This window comes from Staurois parvus, unplaced genomic scaffold (genome assembly GCF_062004578.1).
Source record: "Staurois parvus isolate SC_StPar_1 unplaced genomic scaffold, SC_StPar_1.0 ptg000213l, whole genome shotgun sequence".
Classification (NCBI taxonomy): domain Eukaryota; kingdom Metazoa; phylum Chordata; class Amphibia; order Anura; family Ranidae; genus Staurois; species Staurois parvus.
Window position 1 is genome coordinate 2,713,914 of NW_028318009.1, and position 19,693 is coordinate 2,733,606.

Below are 19,693 nucleotides of genomic sequence, written 5' to 3' on the forward strand. Positions count from 1 at the left end.
ATTCAGTGTGGTGCGATTTAACCATGTTCACTTTGAATGGGCTCAAGAGACGCATATGCACCAATTTCGGAGCCACACTGCGACCAGATTGCATGGTCATTTTGTACCACGCGATCCGGTGCAGGCAAATTCACCGTGTTTGCGATCAATCTGCATTTGGGGTATCGTTAAGATTGCACTGACACCCACTGCGGATTGCAAGGGCAGTAAGATTTAAACGTGGTGCGGGAAACGTGCACGGATCGAAGGTTTTCCACACCACAGTTAAGTTTTTGTTTTAACAAAACAACCCAAGAACAAGTGAAAAGAACAAACATTTTCGTACAGGTTCGACACGCAGGCCGACCCTTCCAATGTGACAAAACGTAAGTGATAGCTTCCTTTGCTTGAAACCTGGCACCGAGGCCTCCGATTATTATTATTATTATACAGGATTTATATAGCGCCAACAGTTTGCGCAGCACTTTACAAAATTAAGGTAGACATCACAGTTACAATACAATTTGGTAGAAGAGGAAACAGAGGCCCCGGCTCGTCAGAGTTTACAATCTAGGAGAATTAAGGAGTCTTTTACTCATTTGTATTATATGGAAGGCAACACTTCATATTTCACAAGCAAAAAAATGCCCCATGTGATCTTTTTTGTGTATATCAGTTTTGGGTGTACTAACTAACTCACCCTTTTGTTTTGTTTTATTTTTTTTTTAGGTGTCCAACACCTCTTTTAATCCAAAGAAAAACAGTGGCATGTCTTCAGAGTCGGGAGGTCGGGAGTCGGTCAGAGTCAGGAGGTGATTTCAGAGTCGGGACATGAAGGTATGTCCCGTCCGTTTATTTACTGCAAAATGCATAGGTCTCGACAGTCACTTGATGAAATAGTGCTGATCTATGGGCTTTGGATGGGTTAAAGTAGAATTCCAGACTGAACCGAATTAGTCCGAAATATTTGCCCTCCCCCGTCTCCTAACACCTATGCTGGCTAACCTTTGGTGTATATATTGACTTATTTTCAGCCAGACCCATTCACATGATCAGGGTTCCCTGTGTCAGTTAGCAGTGGCTGCAGGGAAGAGAAGGGGGTGCTGACAACAGAGTGGCCACGAAAGCCATAATTATAAAACCACATCCCTAAACTATCATACAAAGAACAATAAAAACCAAATGGGACTTTACTGGTACAGAAAATGTACAACAACACATTATTGTATAAAACATGTTTATTGAAACATATCTTCCAAAAATATTTTAGCATAAAATCAGTATTTATTTTGACCAATCAGCCCAATATATCACAACATATGACATCACAGTACTGCACAGGTCTACAAAATTATATGACATGACATCATAGTACTCCAAGGGTCTAAAACATAATATGACCTGACATCATAGTACTCCAGAAGTCTACAACATTATATGACATGACATCATAATACTCCAGAGGTCTACAAGATTATATGACATCATAATACTCCAGAGGTCTACAAGATTATATGACATCATAATACTCCAGAGATCTACAACATTATATGACATCATAATACTCCAGAGGTCTACAACATTATATGACATCATAATACTCCAGAGATCTACAACATTATATGACATCATAATACTCCAGAGGTCTACTACATTATATGACATCATAATGCTCCAGAGGTCTACTACATTATATGACATCATAATACTCCAGAGGTCTACTACATTATATGACATCATAATACTCCAGAGGTCTACAACATTATATGACATCATAATACTCCAGAGGTCTACTACATTATATGACATCATAATACTTCAGAGGTCTACAACATTATATGACATCATAATACTTCAGAGGTCTACAACATTATATGACATGACATCATAGTACTCCAGAGGTCTACAACATTATATGACATCATAGTATTCCAGAGGTCTACAACATTATATGACATGACATCATAGTATTCCAGAGGTCTACAACATTATATGACATCATAATACTCCAGAGGTCTACAACATTATATGACATCATAATACCCCAGAGGTCTACAACATTATATGACATCATAGTATTCCAGAGGTCTACAACATTATATGACATGACATCATAGTATTCCAGAGGTCTACAACATTATATGACATCATAATACTCCAGAGGTCTACAACATTATATGACATCATAGTATTCCAGAGGTCTACAACATTATATGACATCATAATACCCCAGAGGTCTACAACATTATATGACATCATAGTATTCCAGAGGTCTACAACATTATATGACATCATAATACCCCAGAGGTCTACAACATTATATGACATCATAGTATTCCAGAGGTCTACAACATTATATGACATCATAATACTCCAGAGGTCTACAACATTATATGACATCATAATACTCCAGAGGTCTACAACATTATATGACATCATAGTATTCCAGAGGTCTACAACATTATATGACATGACATCATAGTATTCCAGAGGTCAGAGGATGATTCACTGACAAAAGAGAACCCGCTGCGACACTATCTACATGTCGATGAAAATCTCTGTAATATCTGTAGTGTCTCCTATACAGCCTCACCCAGGGATAACCTAGGCATGATAGTAATAATACCATGCAAAGTCAGAAGGAATATCAGTACATTCCTCCTACCATCATTATCACTCCACCTTAAACCAAAATTCATACCTGATAAGCCCGGATCCAAGGGGAAGCTAGGAAATGTCCGCCCCAGCAACAACAATATCACTAGGTAGTTTGTCCAAAAATTCTCCAATATCAATCACCAGAAGTAGCGATGTATGACTCCTATAATTGTAAGTAAGTATTCATATATCAATATTGTCCCCAAAATGCAACCTTCTATACCCGAATGCCGCCCCAAATGGCCCTCTATCATACCACCAATGCAACCATGTGGCAGCAACCGCTCTGTAGATACGTCCTTCCCTGCTGGCGCCAAAACACTCATTTATATATATACGATGTAATCAATCAGCGCCAGACCAAAAGGTCCCATGGGAAAGAACTGCCCAAAAATGACCATTCAGATATGCTTTGTGTGTTTTTTACGCATAACAAGTGTTTTGCTGGAAACCAATCAAAGATACCACAAGCAGGCCTTTTTTCCAAACCCTTGTATCACACCCAATATGTACAAGATATGAACATGACCTTTTTTGCACCATGTTACATTCATATTTAGGGTGTAACATGGTGCAAACTCCCCCATAACCAACCCTCACATTTTTTAAAAGGTGAACCTAGCCTTTAAAGAAGACCTATGGTCAAACTGTACAATCACATATGTGATATAGTATGCATATGGTGGTATGACTGGTCTCTCTGATTTCTATAAATGACCTCTGGGTTATTTTATAAATACATCTTGAGGCTGCCTGAAGAACTGTTTAGATTCCTTCCTTTGATGGGGTGACAACACTATTCCTTCTGTAGGAAATCACTGCTGCGTTGTCAGCCTTGCTGCTGGTGTTATAGCTGCTTGGCACTGTTGGCAGTCCTATCACTGTATGGCCTCTCCCCTCCATCCACAGTCCTTTAGATTGACAGCACGTTACTGTATCTGTAGGTGCCAAGGAACTGATGTAAAAGCCCTTGTCTGTCTCTCCCACCCCTTCTATTACTAGCAGGGTCGGGAGAAGTCCAGAATCCCAGATGCATTTGCCATTTAGCCAGTTCCCGCCCAGCCAATAGCAAAATGATGGCCGAGCAGGACTTTAGTCGACCCGGATGGACGTCAAATGACTTCCTTCCGGATTGCTGCCTCATGCTCACCCGTGGGGCTGCGCTGTGGCAAGATTTGTAACTGGCTGTGTCCCTCGGACACAGCTGATGACAGATCTGTGTACCGGCCTGTTGCTGGTACCATGTGAATGCTGCAACCAATCACACCAGGTCACATGACAATTGTAAACAATGGAAGGCTTCCTTTCATGCCATCCTTGCATACAATTTTATTGCTGGCTGTGATTGGTCACATGGTACAGACTGGGACAATCACAGGCCATCTGTGTCATGTGATTAGCTGTGGCCAATCAAAAAAAAAACACTGAATTAATCGATTTCATTCAGTTAAATCCTTGCCTATAGCAGTGGAATTCATTGCTATAGGCAATCATAATGTGTAAAAAAAAAAATAAAATACTGTTCACTTCCCCATAGTACAATGTTACTATGGTAACATTATATTACTTTGGTCACAGTGTTTTAACCACTTGCCGCCCGGCCTATATTCAAATGACGGCCGGGTGAACACTTCGTCCCTCCGGGAGGGCGTCATATGACGTCCTTTCCGGATCGCACATTGCACGTGCCCGCAGGGCTGCGATCTGTCACCGGCCGTGTACCTCGGACACCTGTCCCGTTGCCAGCACCATGTGACCTGCTGTGACCAATCACAGCAGGTCACATGACAGTTGTATACAGTGGATGGCTTCCTTTCATGCCATCCATTGTATACAACTGTGTCTAGCTGTGAATGGTCACAGCGATCACATGCACAGGCTGGGCCAATCACAGCCCATCTGTCATGTGATTAGCCAAGGCCAATCACAGCTAAACACAACAAAAAAACCTGAATTAATCGATTTCATTCAGTTAAATGCTTGCTTTTAGCAAAGAAATTCTTTGCTATAAGCAATCAAATTGTGTAAAAAACAAAATACTGATCACTTCCCCAAAGTAGTACAATGTTACTATGGTAATAATATACTACTTTAGTCATAGCGTAATATGAAAAAAAATCTTTAAAAAAGAGAAAAAATGTAATAAAAAATAATAGAAAAAATTGAAAAAAAGATCAACTTTTTTTCATACTGTCACCAGTCAGTGTCCCTGATCACCGCCACACCAGTTATATGATGACGCTGTACTGCACTGGTGACAGTATGTAAAAAAAATTGTGAAAATAATTTTTTTAATTTCTTCATTTTCCGAAAAATTATGACAAAAAAATTACAACTTGAAAAAAACCCAAAATGTTATGAAATACGTCGGACTGTCTACTTTGCAAAAAGTGGTCATTTTGGGATATCTGTACTGTTCTGACATGTTTGGGCCTCAAGAAATTAGATTGGCCGTCAGTACTTCAGGATTGATCAATTTTCAGATATATCCCAGTTTGTGAACTCTATAACTTTTCTACAAACTAAATAATAAACACTGATTTGGGTTATTTTCACCAAAGACATGTAGCAGAATACATCTCGGCCTAAATTTAATAAGAACAATTATTTATTTGCAAACTTTTATAACAGAAACAAAAAAACTTGTTTTTTTTCCCCAAAATTTTCAGTCTTTTTTTGTTAATTTAGCAATGAATAAAAACCCCGGCGGTGATTAAATACCACCAAAAGAAAGCTCTAGTTGTATGAATAAAATGATAAACGTTTAGTTTGGGTACAATGTTGTATGACCGCGCAATTCAAAGTGTGAGAGCGCTGAAACCTGAAAACTGGCCTGGGCAGGAAGGGGGTAAAAGTGCCCAGAATTGAAATGGTTAAAAAAAAAAAAAATCGTAAAAGAAAAAAAGTAATAAAAAAATAGAAAAAAAAATATACTTTTTTTTTTTTTTCCATACTGTCACCAGTGTCCCTAATCACAATCACACCACTTATAAGATGACGCTGTATTGCACTGCTGACAGTATGAAAAAAAAAATGGTAACATTTTTATTCATTTCTTTTCCAAAAAATTATGACAACAAAATTACAACTTCAAAAACTCGCCATGCCTCTTACTGAACGCCGCAGACTGTCTACTTTCCAAAAATGGGTTATGTGGGGGATTTCTGTACTGTCCTGATATTTTTGGGCCTCAAGAAATTAGATTGGCTGTCAGTACTTCAGGATTGATCAATATTCAGATCTATACCATAGTTTGTGAACTCTATAACTTTCCTACAGACTAAATAATATACACTAATTTTGGTTATTTTCACCAAAGAAATGTAGCAGAATAATTTTTGGTCTAATTTTATGAAGGACAATTATTTATTTGCTACATTTTATAATAGAAACAGAGAAAAACCTTTTCTTTTTCAACATTTTCTGTCTTTTTTTTTATTTATTTAACAAAAAAAAAAACAGTGGTGATTAAATGCCACCAAAAAAAAGCTCTAGTTGTGTGAAGAAAAATGATGAAAATCTAGTTTGGGTACAGTGTTGTATGACCGCGCAATTGTCATTCAAAGTGTGAGAGTGAAAGTTTAGCAAGCTGCGGGATAACTGATTAGCCACACTGGGTCTATCCCCCATTGATCTGGTATTGGATAGACTCCTATAGTTACTCTCCTATTAGGACACGTCTCACTACCTCTTTATATGGGTTGCTGTATTCGCCTCATGGTAGTGTGCACGGCTCTGTGCCGTTCTTGCCAGTACACACACATGTATCTCCTTAAATTCTGTGTGATGATTGTGAGCTCTGGATGTCCTCTTGTTTTACTTAAGTTTCTTTTTGATTAAAAAAAAATAAAAAATAAAAAATATTTAAGAAGTCAGTGGGTAACTCAGCCTGGCAGATTCCTAAAGAAATATAAATCTCTTCTTTGGCTGGTCATCCTTTACAGCAAGGGTCAGCAGCCTGACAATTGTGATCTACTAGTTGCTCATGGCCATGTGACAGGTAGATTGTGACTGACCTTGCCGTGCGGCCTGCATCTATTTGGGTAGACAGATGGCTGTGAAGGAGCCAGTCTTCATGGAGAGCAGTGCTTCTGGGACTTGTCCTCTCACTGCGCACAAGCCAGGGCTGCTGTTCCCAGAGCCGGGGTTTGCTCTCTTCACAGATTGCCAAACTTTGCCATCAAATATCCAGCAGCCAGCCAACGCTTTTCCAGGAGCCAAGCACCCCTCCCTGTTTCAAGGTCATAGATTCCATCTTTTCAGTTTCCTGGACTATTAAAAAGCGCATTCTAGCTGTCACCTTCCCCATCTGTACTCTGTATATTTTATTTATTTATTTTATTTTTATTTTAGGTATTTGTATAGCGCCGTCAATTTACGCAGCACTTTACATATATATATTGTGCATTCACATCAGTCCCTAACCCTCAAGGGGTGTACAATCTAAGGTCCCTAACCCTCAAGGGGCGTACAATCTAAGGTCCCTAACCCTCAAGGGGTATACAATCTAAGGTCCCTAACCCTCAAGGGGTGTACAATCTAAGGTCCCTAACTCACATTCATACGTACACATACTAGGGACAATTTAGACAGGAGCCAATTCACCTACCGGCATGTCTTTGGAGTGTGGGAGGAAACCGGAGTACCCAGAGGAAACCCACAGAGGCACAGGGAGAACATGCAAACTCCAGGCAGGTGGTGCCGTGGTTGGGATTCGAACCAATGACCCTAGTACTGCCAGGCGAAAGTGCTAACCATTTAGCCACTGTGCTGCCCAGTCGCTGTATACAGTGACTGCCCCATCCATGGTGATTCCTGAACAGGAGGCATGGCTCACACGTCTCTGCTGTAGACTGAAGATTGTGAGGCTGTTCCATACATGTAATGTTACTTCTGCATTACTTACTTCTGACCCCTGCAATGTGTGTTACATACATCTGATCTCTGCGTTACTTATTCCTGACCCCTGCAATATGCGTTAAATAGGACCGATCTCTGCATTACTTATTCCTGACCCCTGCAATGAGCATTACATACGTCTGATCTCTGCATTACTTACTCCTGACCCCTGCAATGTGTGTTACTTAGGACTAATCTCTGCATTACTTATTCCTGACCCCTGCAATGTGTGTTACATATGTCTGATCTCTGCATTACTTATTCCTGACCCCTGCAATGTGCATTACATATGTCTGATCTCTGCATTACTTATTCCTGACCCCTGCAATGTGCATTACATATGTCTGATCTCTGCATTACTTATTCCTGACCCCTGCAATGTGCAATACATATGTCTGATCTCTGCATTACTTATTCCTGACCCCTGCAATGTGTGTTACATAGGACTGATCTCTGCATTACTTATTCCTGACCCCTGCAATGTGCGTTACTTAGGACTAATCTCTGCATTACTTATTCCTGACCCCTGCAATGTGTGTTACATAGGACTGATCTCTGCATTACTTATTCCTGACCCCTGCAATGTGCAATACATATGTCTGATCTCGGCATTACTTATTCCTGACCCCTGCAATGAGCATTACATATGTCTGATCTCTGCATTACTTATTCCTGACCCCTGCAATGTGCATTACATATGTCTGATCTCGGCATTACTTATTCCTGACCCCTGCAATGAGCATTACATATGTCTGATCTCTGCATTACTTATTCCTGACCCCTGCAATGTGCATTACATATGTCTGATCTCGGCATTACTTATTCCTGACCCCTGCAATGTGCATTACATATGTCTGATCTCTGCATTACTTATTCCTGACCCCTGCAATGTGCATTACATATGTCTGATCTCTGCATTACTTATTCCTGACCCCTGCAATGTGCAATACATATGTCTGATCTCTGCATTACTTATTCCTGACCCCTGCAATGTGCGTTACATAGGACTGATCTCTGCATTACTTATTCCTGACCCCTGCAATGTGCATTACATATGTCTGATCTCTGCATTACTTATTCCTGACCCCTGCAATGTGCATTACATATGTCTGATCTCTGCATTACTTATTCCTGACCCCTGCAATGAGCATTACTTAGGACTAATCTCTGCATTACTTATTCCTGACCCCTGCAATGTGTGTTACATAGGACTGATCTCTGCATTACTTATTCCTGACCCCTGCAATGTGCATTACATATGTCTGATCTCGGCATTACTTATTCCTGACCCCTGCAATGAGCATTACATATGTCTGATCTCTGCATTACTTATTCCTGACCCCTGCAATGTGCATTACATATGTCTGATCTCGGCATTACTTATTCCTGACCCCTGCAATGAGCATTACTTATGTCTGATCTCTGCATTACTTATTCCTGACCCCTGCAATGTGCATTACATATGTCTGATCTCGGCATTACTTATTCCTGACCCCTGCAATGTGCATTACATATGTCTGATCTCTGCATTACTTATTCCTGACCCCTGCAATGTGCATTACATATGTCTGATCTCTGCATTACTTATTCCTGACCCCTGCAATGTGCAATACATATGTCTGATCTCTGCATTACTTATTCCTGACCCCTGCAATGTGTGTTACATAGGACTGATCTCTGCATTACTTATTCCTGACCCCTGCAATGTGCATTACATATGTCTGATCTCGGCATTACTTATTCCTGACCCCTGCAATGAGCATTACATATGTCTGATCTCTGCATTACTTATTCCTGACCCCTGCAATGTGCATTACATATGTCTGATCTCGGCATTACTTATTCCTGACCCCTGCAATGAGCATTACATATGTCTGATCTCTGCATTACTTATTCCTGACCCCTGCAATGTGCATTACATATGTCTGATCTCGGCATTACTTATTCCTGACCCCTGCAATGAGCATTACATATGTCTGATCTCTGCATTACTTATTCCTGACCCCTGCAATGTGCATTACATATGCCTGATCTCGGCATTACTTATTCCTGACCCCTGCAATGTGCATTACATATGTCTGATCTCTGCATTACTTATTCCTGACCCCTGCAATGTGCATTACATATGTCTGATCTCTGCATTACTTATTCCTGACCCCTGCAATGTGCAATACATATGTCTGATCTCTGCATTACTTATTCCTGACCCCTGCAATGTGTGTTACATAGGACTGATCTCTGCATTACTTATTCCTGACCCCTGCAATGTGCATTACATATGTCTGATCTCTGCATTACTTATTCCTGACCCCTGCAATGAGCATTACATATGTCTGATCTCGGCATTACTTATTCCTGACCCCTGCAATGTGCGTTACTTAGGACTAATCTCTGCATTACTTATTCCTGACCCCTGCAATGTGTGTTACATAGGACTGATCTCTGCATTACTTATTCCTGACCCCTGCAATGTGCATTACATACGTCTGATCTCGGCATTACTTATTCCTGACCCCTGCAATGAGCATTACATATGTCTGATCTCTGCATTACTTATTCCTGACCCCTGCAATGTGCATTACATATGTCTGATCTCGGCATTACTTATTCCTGACCCCTGCAATGTGCATTACATATGTCTGATCTCTGCATTACTTATTCCTGACCCCTGCAATGTGCATTACATATGTCTGATCTCTGCATTACTTATTCCTGACCCCTGCAATGTGCAATACATATGTCTGATCTCTGCATTACTTATTCCTGACCCCTGCAATGTGTGTTACATAGGACTGATCTCTGCATTACTTATTCCTGACCCCTGCAATGTGCATTACATATGTCTGATCTCGGCATTACTTATTCCTGACCCCTGCAATGTGCGTTACTTAGGACTAATCTCTGCATTACTTATTCCTGACCCCTGCAATGTGTGTTACATAGGACTGATCTCTGCATTACTTATTCCTGACCCCTGCAATGTGCATTACATATGTCTGATCTCGGCATTACTTATTCCTGACCCCTGCAATGAGCATTACATATGTCTGATCTCTGCATTACTTATTCCTGACCCCTGCAATGTGCATTACATATGTCTGATCTCTGCATTACTTATTCCTGACCCCTGCAATGTGCAATACATATGTCTGATCTCTGCATTACTTATTCCTGACCCCTGCAATGTGTGTTACATAGGACTGATCTCTGCATTACTTATTCCTGACCCCTGCAATGTGCATTACATATGTCTGATCTCGGCATTACTTATTCCTGACCCCTGCAATGTGCGTTACTTAGGACTAATCTCTGCATTACTTATTCCTGACCCCTGCAATGTGTGTTACATAGGACTGATCTCTGCATTACTTAGTCCTGACCCCTGCAATGTGCATTACATATGTCTGATCTCGGCATTACTTATTCCTGACCCCTGCAATGAGCATTACATATGTCTGATCTCTGCATTACTTATTCCTGACCCCTGCAATGTGCATTACATATGTCTGATCTCGGCATTACTTATTCCTGACCCCTGCAATGAGCATTACATATGTCTGATCTCTGCATTACTTATTCCTGAGCCCTGCAATGTGCAATACATACAATTGATCTCTGCCTTACTCCTGACCCTTGCACGTTGCCATGCGTTACCATAATGCAATTATCTAAATGGGACCTTAAGCTCCTGGGCTCAGTGCTGGATGTACTGAGCTTGTCACAACATTCACCATTTTACAGCAGCACTACAAATGTGAGAAAAAATTATTTCTGCAGAAAAGCCATCTATGACCACCACTGTGTGAAACTCATCTATGCAATTCAGCACTGTGGGCTCAGCATGTAAAACCTCAGATCATACAGTCACTTCTTCTTCTGTCTAACATGGAAAGATAAGAATGTCTTATCACATTTCTGCAATCTCTCCGACCATAAATGTCTCTGCTATCTTGGCATCTAAAAGCATGTTGCAGAAAAAAAGGAAACTGGTGTTTTTATATCCTTTTTGCAGCATTTTGTATATTGTTAGATTCTTAATATGTGCATGTACATACGTGCATTTACAGTTGTGACCAAAATTATTCAACCCCCACTGAAATTGAGTGTTTTGGCCAGTTTGACATTGCTTTTGATCATTCAGTCATCTTGCTTACATTTACATTAAAGAGGCACTTGTAGGTCAGACAAATATAACATAACAGTTATAATGAAATAACCACAAATGTCTTTTCTGTGCTCACAGCATTATCAGTTTTATTCAACCCCCAAGTGACATTCAATCTTAGTACTTAGTACAGCATCCTTTTACAGTTATAACAGCTTTTAAACGTGAAGCATAGCTTGACACAAGTGTCTTGCAGCGATCTACGGGTATCTTCGCCCATTCTTCATGGGCAAAGGCCTCCAGTTCAGTCACATTCTTAGGCTTGCGCACTGCAACTGCTTTCTTTAAGTCCCACCAGAGGTTCTCAATCGGATTTAAGTCTGGTGACTGCGATGGCCACTCCAAAATGTTCCAGCCTTTCCTCTGCAACCATGCTCTAGTGGACTTGGAGGTATGCTTGGGATCATTGTCCTGTTGAAAGGTCCAACGTCTCCCAAGCCTCAGGTGTGTGACGGACTGCATCACGTTTCCATCCAATATCTCCTGGTACTGAAGAGAATTCATGGTACCTTGCACACGCTGAAGCTTCCCTGTACCTGCAGAAGCAAAACAGCCCCAAAGCATGATTGACCCTCCACCATGCTTCACAGTAGGCAAGGTGTTCTTTTCATCATAGGCCTTGTTCTTCCTCCTCCAAACATAGCGTTGATCCATGGGCCCAAACAGTTCTAATTTTGTTTCATCAGTCCACAGAACACTATCCCACAACTTTTGTGGTTTGTCCACATGGCTTTTGGCATACTGCAGTCGACTCTTCTTATTCTTTGGAGACAGCAAGGGGGTACGCCTGGGAGTTCTGGCACGGAGGCCTTCATTACGCAGTGTGCGTCTTATTGTCTGGGCTGAAACTTCTGTACCCACATCTGACAAATCTTTTCTCAGTTCCTCAGCAGTCACACGGGGACTTCTCTCCACTCTACGCTTCAGGTAGCGCACAGCAGTCGAAGTCAGCATCTTCTTTCTGCCACGACCAGGTAGCGTTTCAACAGTGCCCTTTGCCTTGAATTTGCGAATGATGCTTCCTAAGGTGTCTCTTGGTATGTTTAACATCTTTGCAATCTTCTTATAGCCATTGCCCTTCCTGTGAAGAGAAATCACCTCTTCTCTTGTCTTCCTGGACCATTCTCTTGCCTTCACCATGTTTGTAACCACACCAGTAAATGTCTAGAAGGAGCTGAGTATCACAGTCATTTTAAAGCTGCCTAATTGGTGCTTATTATGCTTGATTGCTGCTCGGTGACATCCACAGGTGTTTTCAATACCTGATGGAAAGCACCTGTATGAACCTCTGTTCTTCAGAGTGGTAGTCTTTAAGGGGTTGAATAATTGTGGCAATGAAGAAACCACATAAGAACCATTTACTACTGTATTACATAAACAATTGATGTCATTTTAGTTGCATTTGGGTAGTTACAACGTCCTTGTAGGATTTGATTCTGAATACAATTCCAAATGTACACTATAGTCCCTAAACCCCTTTACAGCATTGGGGGTTGAATAATTTTGGTCACAACTGTATATATGTGTGCTTACATCTATTTACAGGCCTTTTTAATGATAAAAACATGAAAGCCTTATTAAACATTTTTTTAAGTAAATATAAGCAGGTTCGGACTTGTCCACCAGAGAGCCAGAAAATCCTCCATTGGGCCTTACTGATTGAAAGGTCAAGCAACTTGCCTGCCCTAATCACGCCACTCCTGGCCTGCCCTGGCCCATCCTTCGGCTATAGCGCGGTAGGAAACTGGTTAATGGCTAATTTTTATTGACTTTCAACAACCAATGCTGCAAAAATAAAGACTCTTTAAAGTTGGGTTGATCTTACACCAAGCCTGTGTTGTATGGTTTTGGCATGTCAACTCTGTCTTGCCTAATGATAATTTCCTTTCTCTAGATGTAAATGGCTTTCAAAGGTTATAACAATTATAATTCAGTATATAATGATGATTCTCACTGGAGTACAGTCCTGTGTTGTGTCATAGGCTTGGCAACTTGGCACTGTCTTGCCTAGTGATTATCATTATCTATCTATCCATTCAGTCGTATCCAACCCTTGGCGATTGCATGGACCATCACTCGTAAGCAACCTTTTCCATGTATTCTGTTAGCAATTATTTTTACAGGGTAGGTTGCCAGGTCTTTCCCCAACCCCTACCATGCAGGAGATCCTGCATGGCCAGGGATGAAACTAGGACAATTTAGACAGGAGCCAATTAACCTACCAGCATGTCTTTGGAATGTGGGAAGAAACCGGAGCACCCGGAGGAAACCCACGCAAACTCCATGCAGGAGGCGCCATGGTCGGGAATTGAACCCATTATCCATTTACTGCAAGGCAGACGTGCTAACCACTAAGCCACTGTGCCACCCAATTATTATTATACAGGATTTATATAGTTCCAACAGTTTGCTCAGCGCTTTACAATATAAGGGGAGACAATACAGCAACAATACAGTTCAATACAAGAGGGTTAGGAGGGCCTGATCCTGGGAGCTTACAATCTAGGAGGGAGGGGCTGGTGGTACAAAAGGTAATAACTGTGGGGGATGGACTGGTAGAAGGAGTAGAAGATTCCATTATTAGCTGAGGGCAGGATAGGCTTCCCGAAGAGATAGGTTTTCAGAGATCACCTAAAAGTGAGCAGAGTAGGTGATAGTCTGATAAATTGGGGTAGAGAGTTCCAGAGGATGGGGAAAGCTCTGGAGAAGTCCTGGAGATGAGCATGGGAGGAGGAGACAAGGGAGCTAGAGAGGAGGAGGTCATGAGAGGAGCGGAGAGTACGGTTTGGGTGATATTTGGAGACAAGATTGGTGATGTAATTTGGGACAGAGTTCTAAATGGTTTTATACAGTGGGGATCGAAAGTTTGGGCACCAAAGCTAAAAATTTGTATTAATGTGCATAAAGAAGCCAAGAAAAGGTGGAAAAATCTCCAAAAGGCATCAAATTACAGATTAGACATTCTTATAATATGTCAACAAAAGTTAGGTTTTATTTCCATCATTTACACTTTCAAAATAACAGAAAACAAAAAAATGGCATCTGCAAAAGTTTGGGCCCCCTGCAGAGTTAATATCTTGTACTGCCCCCTTTGGCAAGTATCACAGCTTGTAAACGCTTTTTGTAGCCAGCCAAGAGTCTTTCAATTCTTGTTTGAGGTATCTTTGCCCATTCTTCCTTACAAAAGTCTTCCAGTTCTTTGAGATTTCTGGGCTGTCTGTCACGCACTGCTCTTTTAAGGTCTATCCATAGATTTTCAATTATGTTGAGGTCAGGAGATTGTGAAGGCCATGGCAAAACCTTCAGTTTACGCCTCTTGATGTAATCCCCCGTGGATTTCGGGTGTGTTTAGGATCATTATCCATTTGTAGAAGCCATCCTCTCTTTAACTTCAGCATTTTCACAGATGGCATCAAGTTACCATCCAAAATTTGCTGAAATTTTATTGAATCCATTTTTCCTTCTACTCGTGAGATGTTCCCTGTGCCACTGGCTGCAACACAACCCCAAAGCATGATTGATCCAACCCCATGCATAACAGTTGGACAGAGGTTCTTTTCATTATATTCTGTGCCCCTTCTTCTCCAAACGTACCTTTGCCCATTCCGGCCAAAAAGTTGAATTTTAACCTCATCGGTCCACAGAACTTGTTTCCAAAATGCATCAGGCTTGTCTATATGTTCATTTCCAAAGTTCAAACGATGATTTTTGTGGTGAGGACGTAGAAGAGGTTTTCTTCTGATGACTCTTCCATGAAGACCATATTTGTACAAGTATCTCTTTATAGTGGAATAGTGTACCACAACTCCAGTGTCTGCCAGATCTTTCTGGAGGGATCGTGCAGTCAAACGTGGGTTTTGAATTGTTTTTCTCACAATCCTGCGAGCTGTTCTGTCTGATATTTTTCTTGGTCTTCCAGATCTTGCTTTAACTTCCACTGTTCCTGATGACTGCCATTTCTTAATTACATTCCGAACAGAGGATATTGACATCTGAAAACGCTTTGCTATCTTCTTATAGCCTTCTCCAGCTTTGTGAGCGTCAACTATTTTCAGTTTCAGTTTTCTAGACAACTGCTTAGAAGAACCCATGGTGCTGATTGTTGGGGCAAGGTCAGATGAGTCTGGGCATTTAAAACCTTTGAGATTGACATCACCTGGTCTTCCCAGACGATGATTGAGAACAATCCATGACACTGGCAGGTCTCAGCTTGGCAAAGGGGGCAGTGCATGCTATAAATTCTGCAGGGTGCCCAAACTTTTGCAGACGCCATTTTTTTGTTTTCTGTTATTTTGAAAGTGTAAATGATGGAAACAAAAATCTAACTTTTGTTGACATATTATAAGAATGTCTAATCTGTAATTTGATGCCTTTTGGAGATTTTTCCATCTTTCCTTGGCTTCTTTATGCACATTAATACAAATTTTTAGCTGGGGTGCCCAAACTTTCCATCCCCACTGTATGTTATTGTTGATGTTTTGAATTGTATCTGTTGGTCAATGGGAAGCCAGTGGAGGGATTGGCAGAGGGGGGTGGAGGCCAGTGGAGGGATTGGCAGAGAGAGGTGGCAGATATGGAACGGTTAGTAAGGTGGATGAGTCTGGCAGCAGCATAGTTTTGCTTTTCCGTGGCCATTTCCGAGTCATTACAAATTATCTGATTCTTCATATCTCTGTTAGTGTCTAAACTATTTCCTCCGGTAGCTTCAAGGTACTTCTCCATTTAATAGGGTTAAAATGTTCTGACCTGGTCATGCGAGGCTAATTGTACATGAACCTGGCTTGCCTCTGGAAACTACCCTGTTGTGTGTATGCACTCGCAGCCTGATGATATAGGTGACTTGGGTCAACACATTTAGCAAAGAGAGATACCTGGCCGTTCAGGTAATGGGGAGCATGTGGGCCACAATCCTTCCTGCCATGATGTGACAGAGATGAGTGTAGGCAGGGCCTATATTTGGTACTTTGTTTGGGAGGAATCACTCTTATGCAGTCGATAGTACACTGATATATTTTATGAATGTCTTGACCAAAGCAGGCTGTAGTGACAAACTGTTCTTGGCACGGGTATATACAGTGAGGAACAGAAGTATTTGAACACCCTGCGATTTTGCAAGTTCTCCCACTTAGAAATCATGGAGGGGTCTGAAATTCACATTGTAGCTGCATTCCCACTCTGAAAGACAGAATTTAAAAAAAAATTTCAGGAAATCACATTGAATGATTTTTAAAGAATGTATTTGTCTTGCACTGCTGAACATAGGTATTTGAACACCTGATAAAATCTGTGTTAATATTTGGTACAGAAGCCTTTGTTTGCAATTACAGAGGTCAAATGTCAAATGTTTCCTGTAGTTCCTGACCAGATTTGCACACACTGCAACAGGGATTTTGGCCCACTCCTCCACACAGATCTCCTCTAGATCTGTCAGGTTTCTGGGCTGTCGCTGAGCAACACGGAGTTTCAGCTCCCTCCAAAGATGTTCTATTGGATTTAGGTCTGGAGACTGGCTAGGCCACTCCAGAACCTTGATATGCTTCTTACGGAGCCACTCCTTGGTTATCCTGGCTGTGTGCTTCGGGTCGTTGTCATGTTGGAAGACCCAGCCACGACCCATCTTCAATGCTCTCACTGAGGGAAGGAGGTTGTTGCTCAAAATCTCACAATAAATGGCCCCATTCATCCTCTCCTTGATACAGTGCAGTCATCCTGTCCCCTTCGCAGAAAAGCACCCCCAAAGCATGATGTTACCACCCCCATGTTTCACAGTAGGGATGGTGTTCTTAGGATGCAACTCATCCTTTTTCCTCCAAACACGACGAATGAAGTTTAAACCAAAAAGTTCTACTTTGGTGTCATCTGACCACATGACTTTCTCCCATGCCTCCTCTGGCTCATCCAGATGGTCACTGGCAAACTTCAGACGGACCTGGACATGTGATGACTTGAGCAGGGGAACCTTCCGTGCAATGCATGATTTGAAACCATGACGGCGTAGTGTTCTACCGACAGTGACCTTTGAAACTGTGGTCCCAGCTCTCTTCATGTCCTTGACCAGCCCCTCCCTTGTAATTCTGGGCTGATTCCTCACCTTTCTTATCATCAGTGATACCCCACAAGGTGAGATCTTGCATGGAGACCCAGTCTGAGGGACAAAGACAGTCATCTTTAGCCTCTTCCATTTTCTAACAATTGCTCCAACAGTTGATCTATTTTCACCAAGCTGCTTGGCAATTTCCCCGTAGCCCTTTCCAGGCTTGTGGAGGTCCACAATTTTGTCTCTGGTGTCTTTTGACAGCTCTGTGGTCTTGCCCATGGTAGTAGTTGGCGTCTGACTGACTGTGGGGTGGACAGGTGTCTTTAAAGAGCTCAGACAGGTGCTACTAAGTTAGATTAATGAGTGGAGTAGAGGTGGACCTTTTAAAGGCACAGTAACAGGTCTTTGAGAGCCAGAATTCTTGCTGTTTCTTAGGTGTTCAAATACTTATGTTCAGCAGTGCAAGACAAATAAATTTTTTAAAAATCATACAATGTGATTTCCTGAATTTTGTTTTTTACATTCTGTCACTCAGAGTGGGAATGCACCTACAATGTGAATTTCAGACCCCTCCATGATTTCTAAGTGGGAGAACTTGCAAAATCGCAGGGTGTTTAAATACTTCTGTTCCTCACTGTAGCAATAGCAGTCTCAGTATATAATCCCGAGCGTTACCAGGAGAAGGCTTCAATAAAATATGATCGATGGCTGGCTATGTCTGACTTCAGTACTTTTCAGTCAAGAGCCCAAAACAACCATGCTGAAAATGAATGCCAGAAAAGGGTCGAAACGACTGTAAATTTGTTTCCAGGTCAGTAACACTGACAGCATTGAAGCCATCTGCTTGGTGCCAGGAAACTAGGATTACCAAAATGAAAGGTCAGCAATGGCAGCCTCCATTATTCTCTTAGATACAATGGGTATAGAAAAGAATCATCCCCGCCACCACCTTAAAATAACCACATTTTGTCGCTTTGCATCCTGAAATGAAGATAGACACAGGATTTTGCTTTATCCAGCTGTATTTACTCAGTGCAACTTATAAAATTCAAGATATAACACCAACATGTCAGACAAAAAATAAAAAACATTAAAAAACAGAATCACTGAGTTGGAAAAAATGATCACCCCCCCCTCCAAAAAATGACTTGTAAACTTAATCAGGTGTAGCTAATCACCTTCTCAATGGCACACAAAGCCATTTGATTGTCAACTGTAATTAGCTGTGGTCATTTTGATTAGCTCAGCATGAAAAGAGCTTTTCTGGAGCATTTCAGTCCCCGGTAGTGCAACTGAAGCAAACAATCAACTATGGGTGGCAAGGCAAAGTCAAAAGATCTCTGGGATAAAGTTGTGGACAGGCACAAGTCAGGAGATAGATACAAGAAAAATTCAAAGGCTTTATCAATGCCTAGAAGCAGAGTGAAGTCTATTATTAAGAAGTGGAAGGTATTTGGTACTACACAAACCCTCCCTGGATCAGGATGTTGCTCCAAACTGGATGAAAAAAACCAGGAGGAAACTTTTCAGAGAGGCTACCAAGAGGCCTGCAGCAAACTCTGAAGCAGTTGCAGGAATTGATGACAAAAGAGAGGTCATTTTGTGCATGTGACAACAAGATCACAAATTCTCCACCAATGTGGCTTGTATGGGAGGGTTGCAAGTAAAAAGCCGCTCCTCAAGAAAGGACACATGCAGTCACCAGTGAGCTTTGCCAAAATGCACCTTGAAGATTCTGAGGCCACATCGTAAAAGGCATTCTGGTCAGATGAGACTGAAATTGAATTATTTGGCCTCAACACTAAACGATATGTGTAGCGGAAATCCAGTCCAGCTCACCATCGAAGTACCACCATTCCTACATAAAAGCATGAAGGTGGTATTATCCTATTATGGGGGGGGGGGGGGGTGTTCTCTGAGCACTAGTCAGGATGGAAGGAAAAATGGAGCAAAAT

The 19,693-nt window shown here is 41.5% G+C and overlaps 1 protein-coding gene across 4 annotated transcripts in view; it reads left to right on the forward strand.

The window, feature by feature from the left end:
- The window catches only part of LOC149461002 (cathepsin K-like), a 77,274-nt gene that overhangs the window by 20,260 nt on the left and 37,321 nt on the right, over positions 1-19,693 (forward strand). For all 4 annotated transcript variants that reach the window (XM_089678961.1, XM_089678965.1, XM_089678962.1 and 1 more), the window contains one exon: positions 709-816. In XM_089678961.1, the coding sequence (XP_089535087.1) occupies positions 811-816 (6 nt within the window). In that variant the 5' untranslated portion in view covers positions 709-810. The remainder of the gene's footprint in view (positions 1-708; positions 817-19,693) is intronic.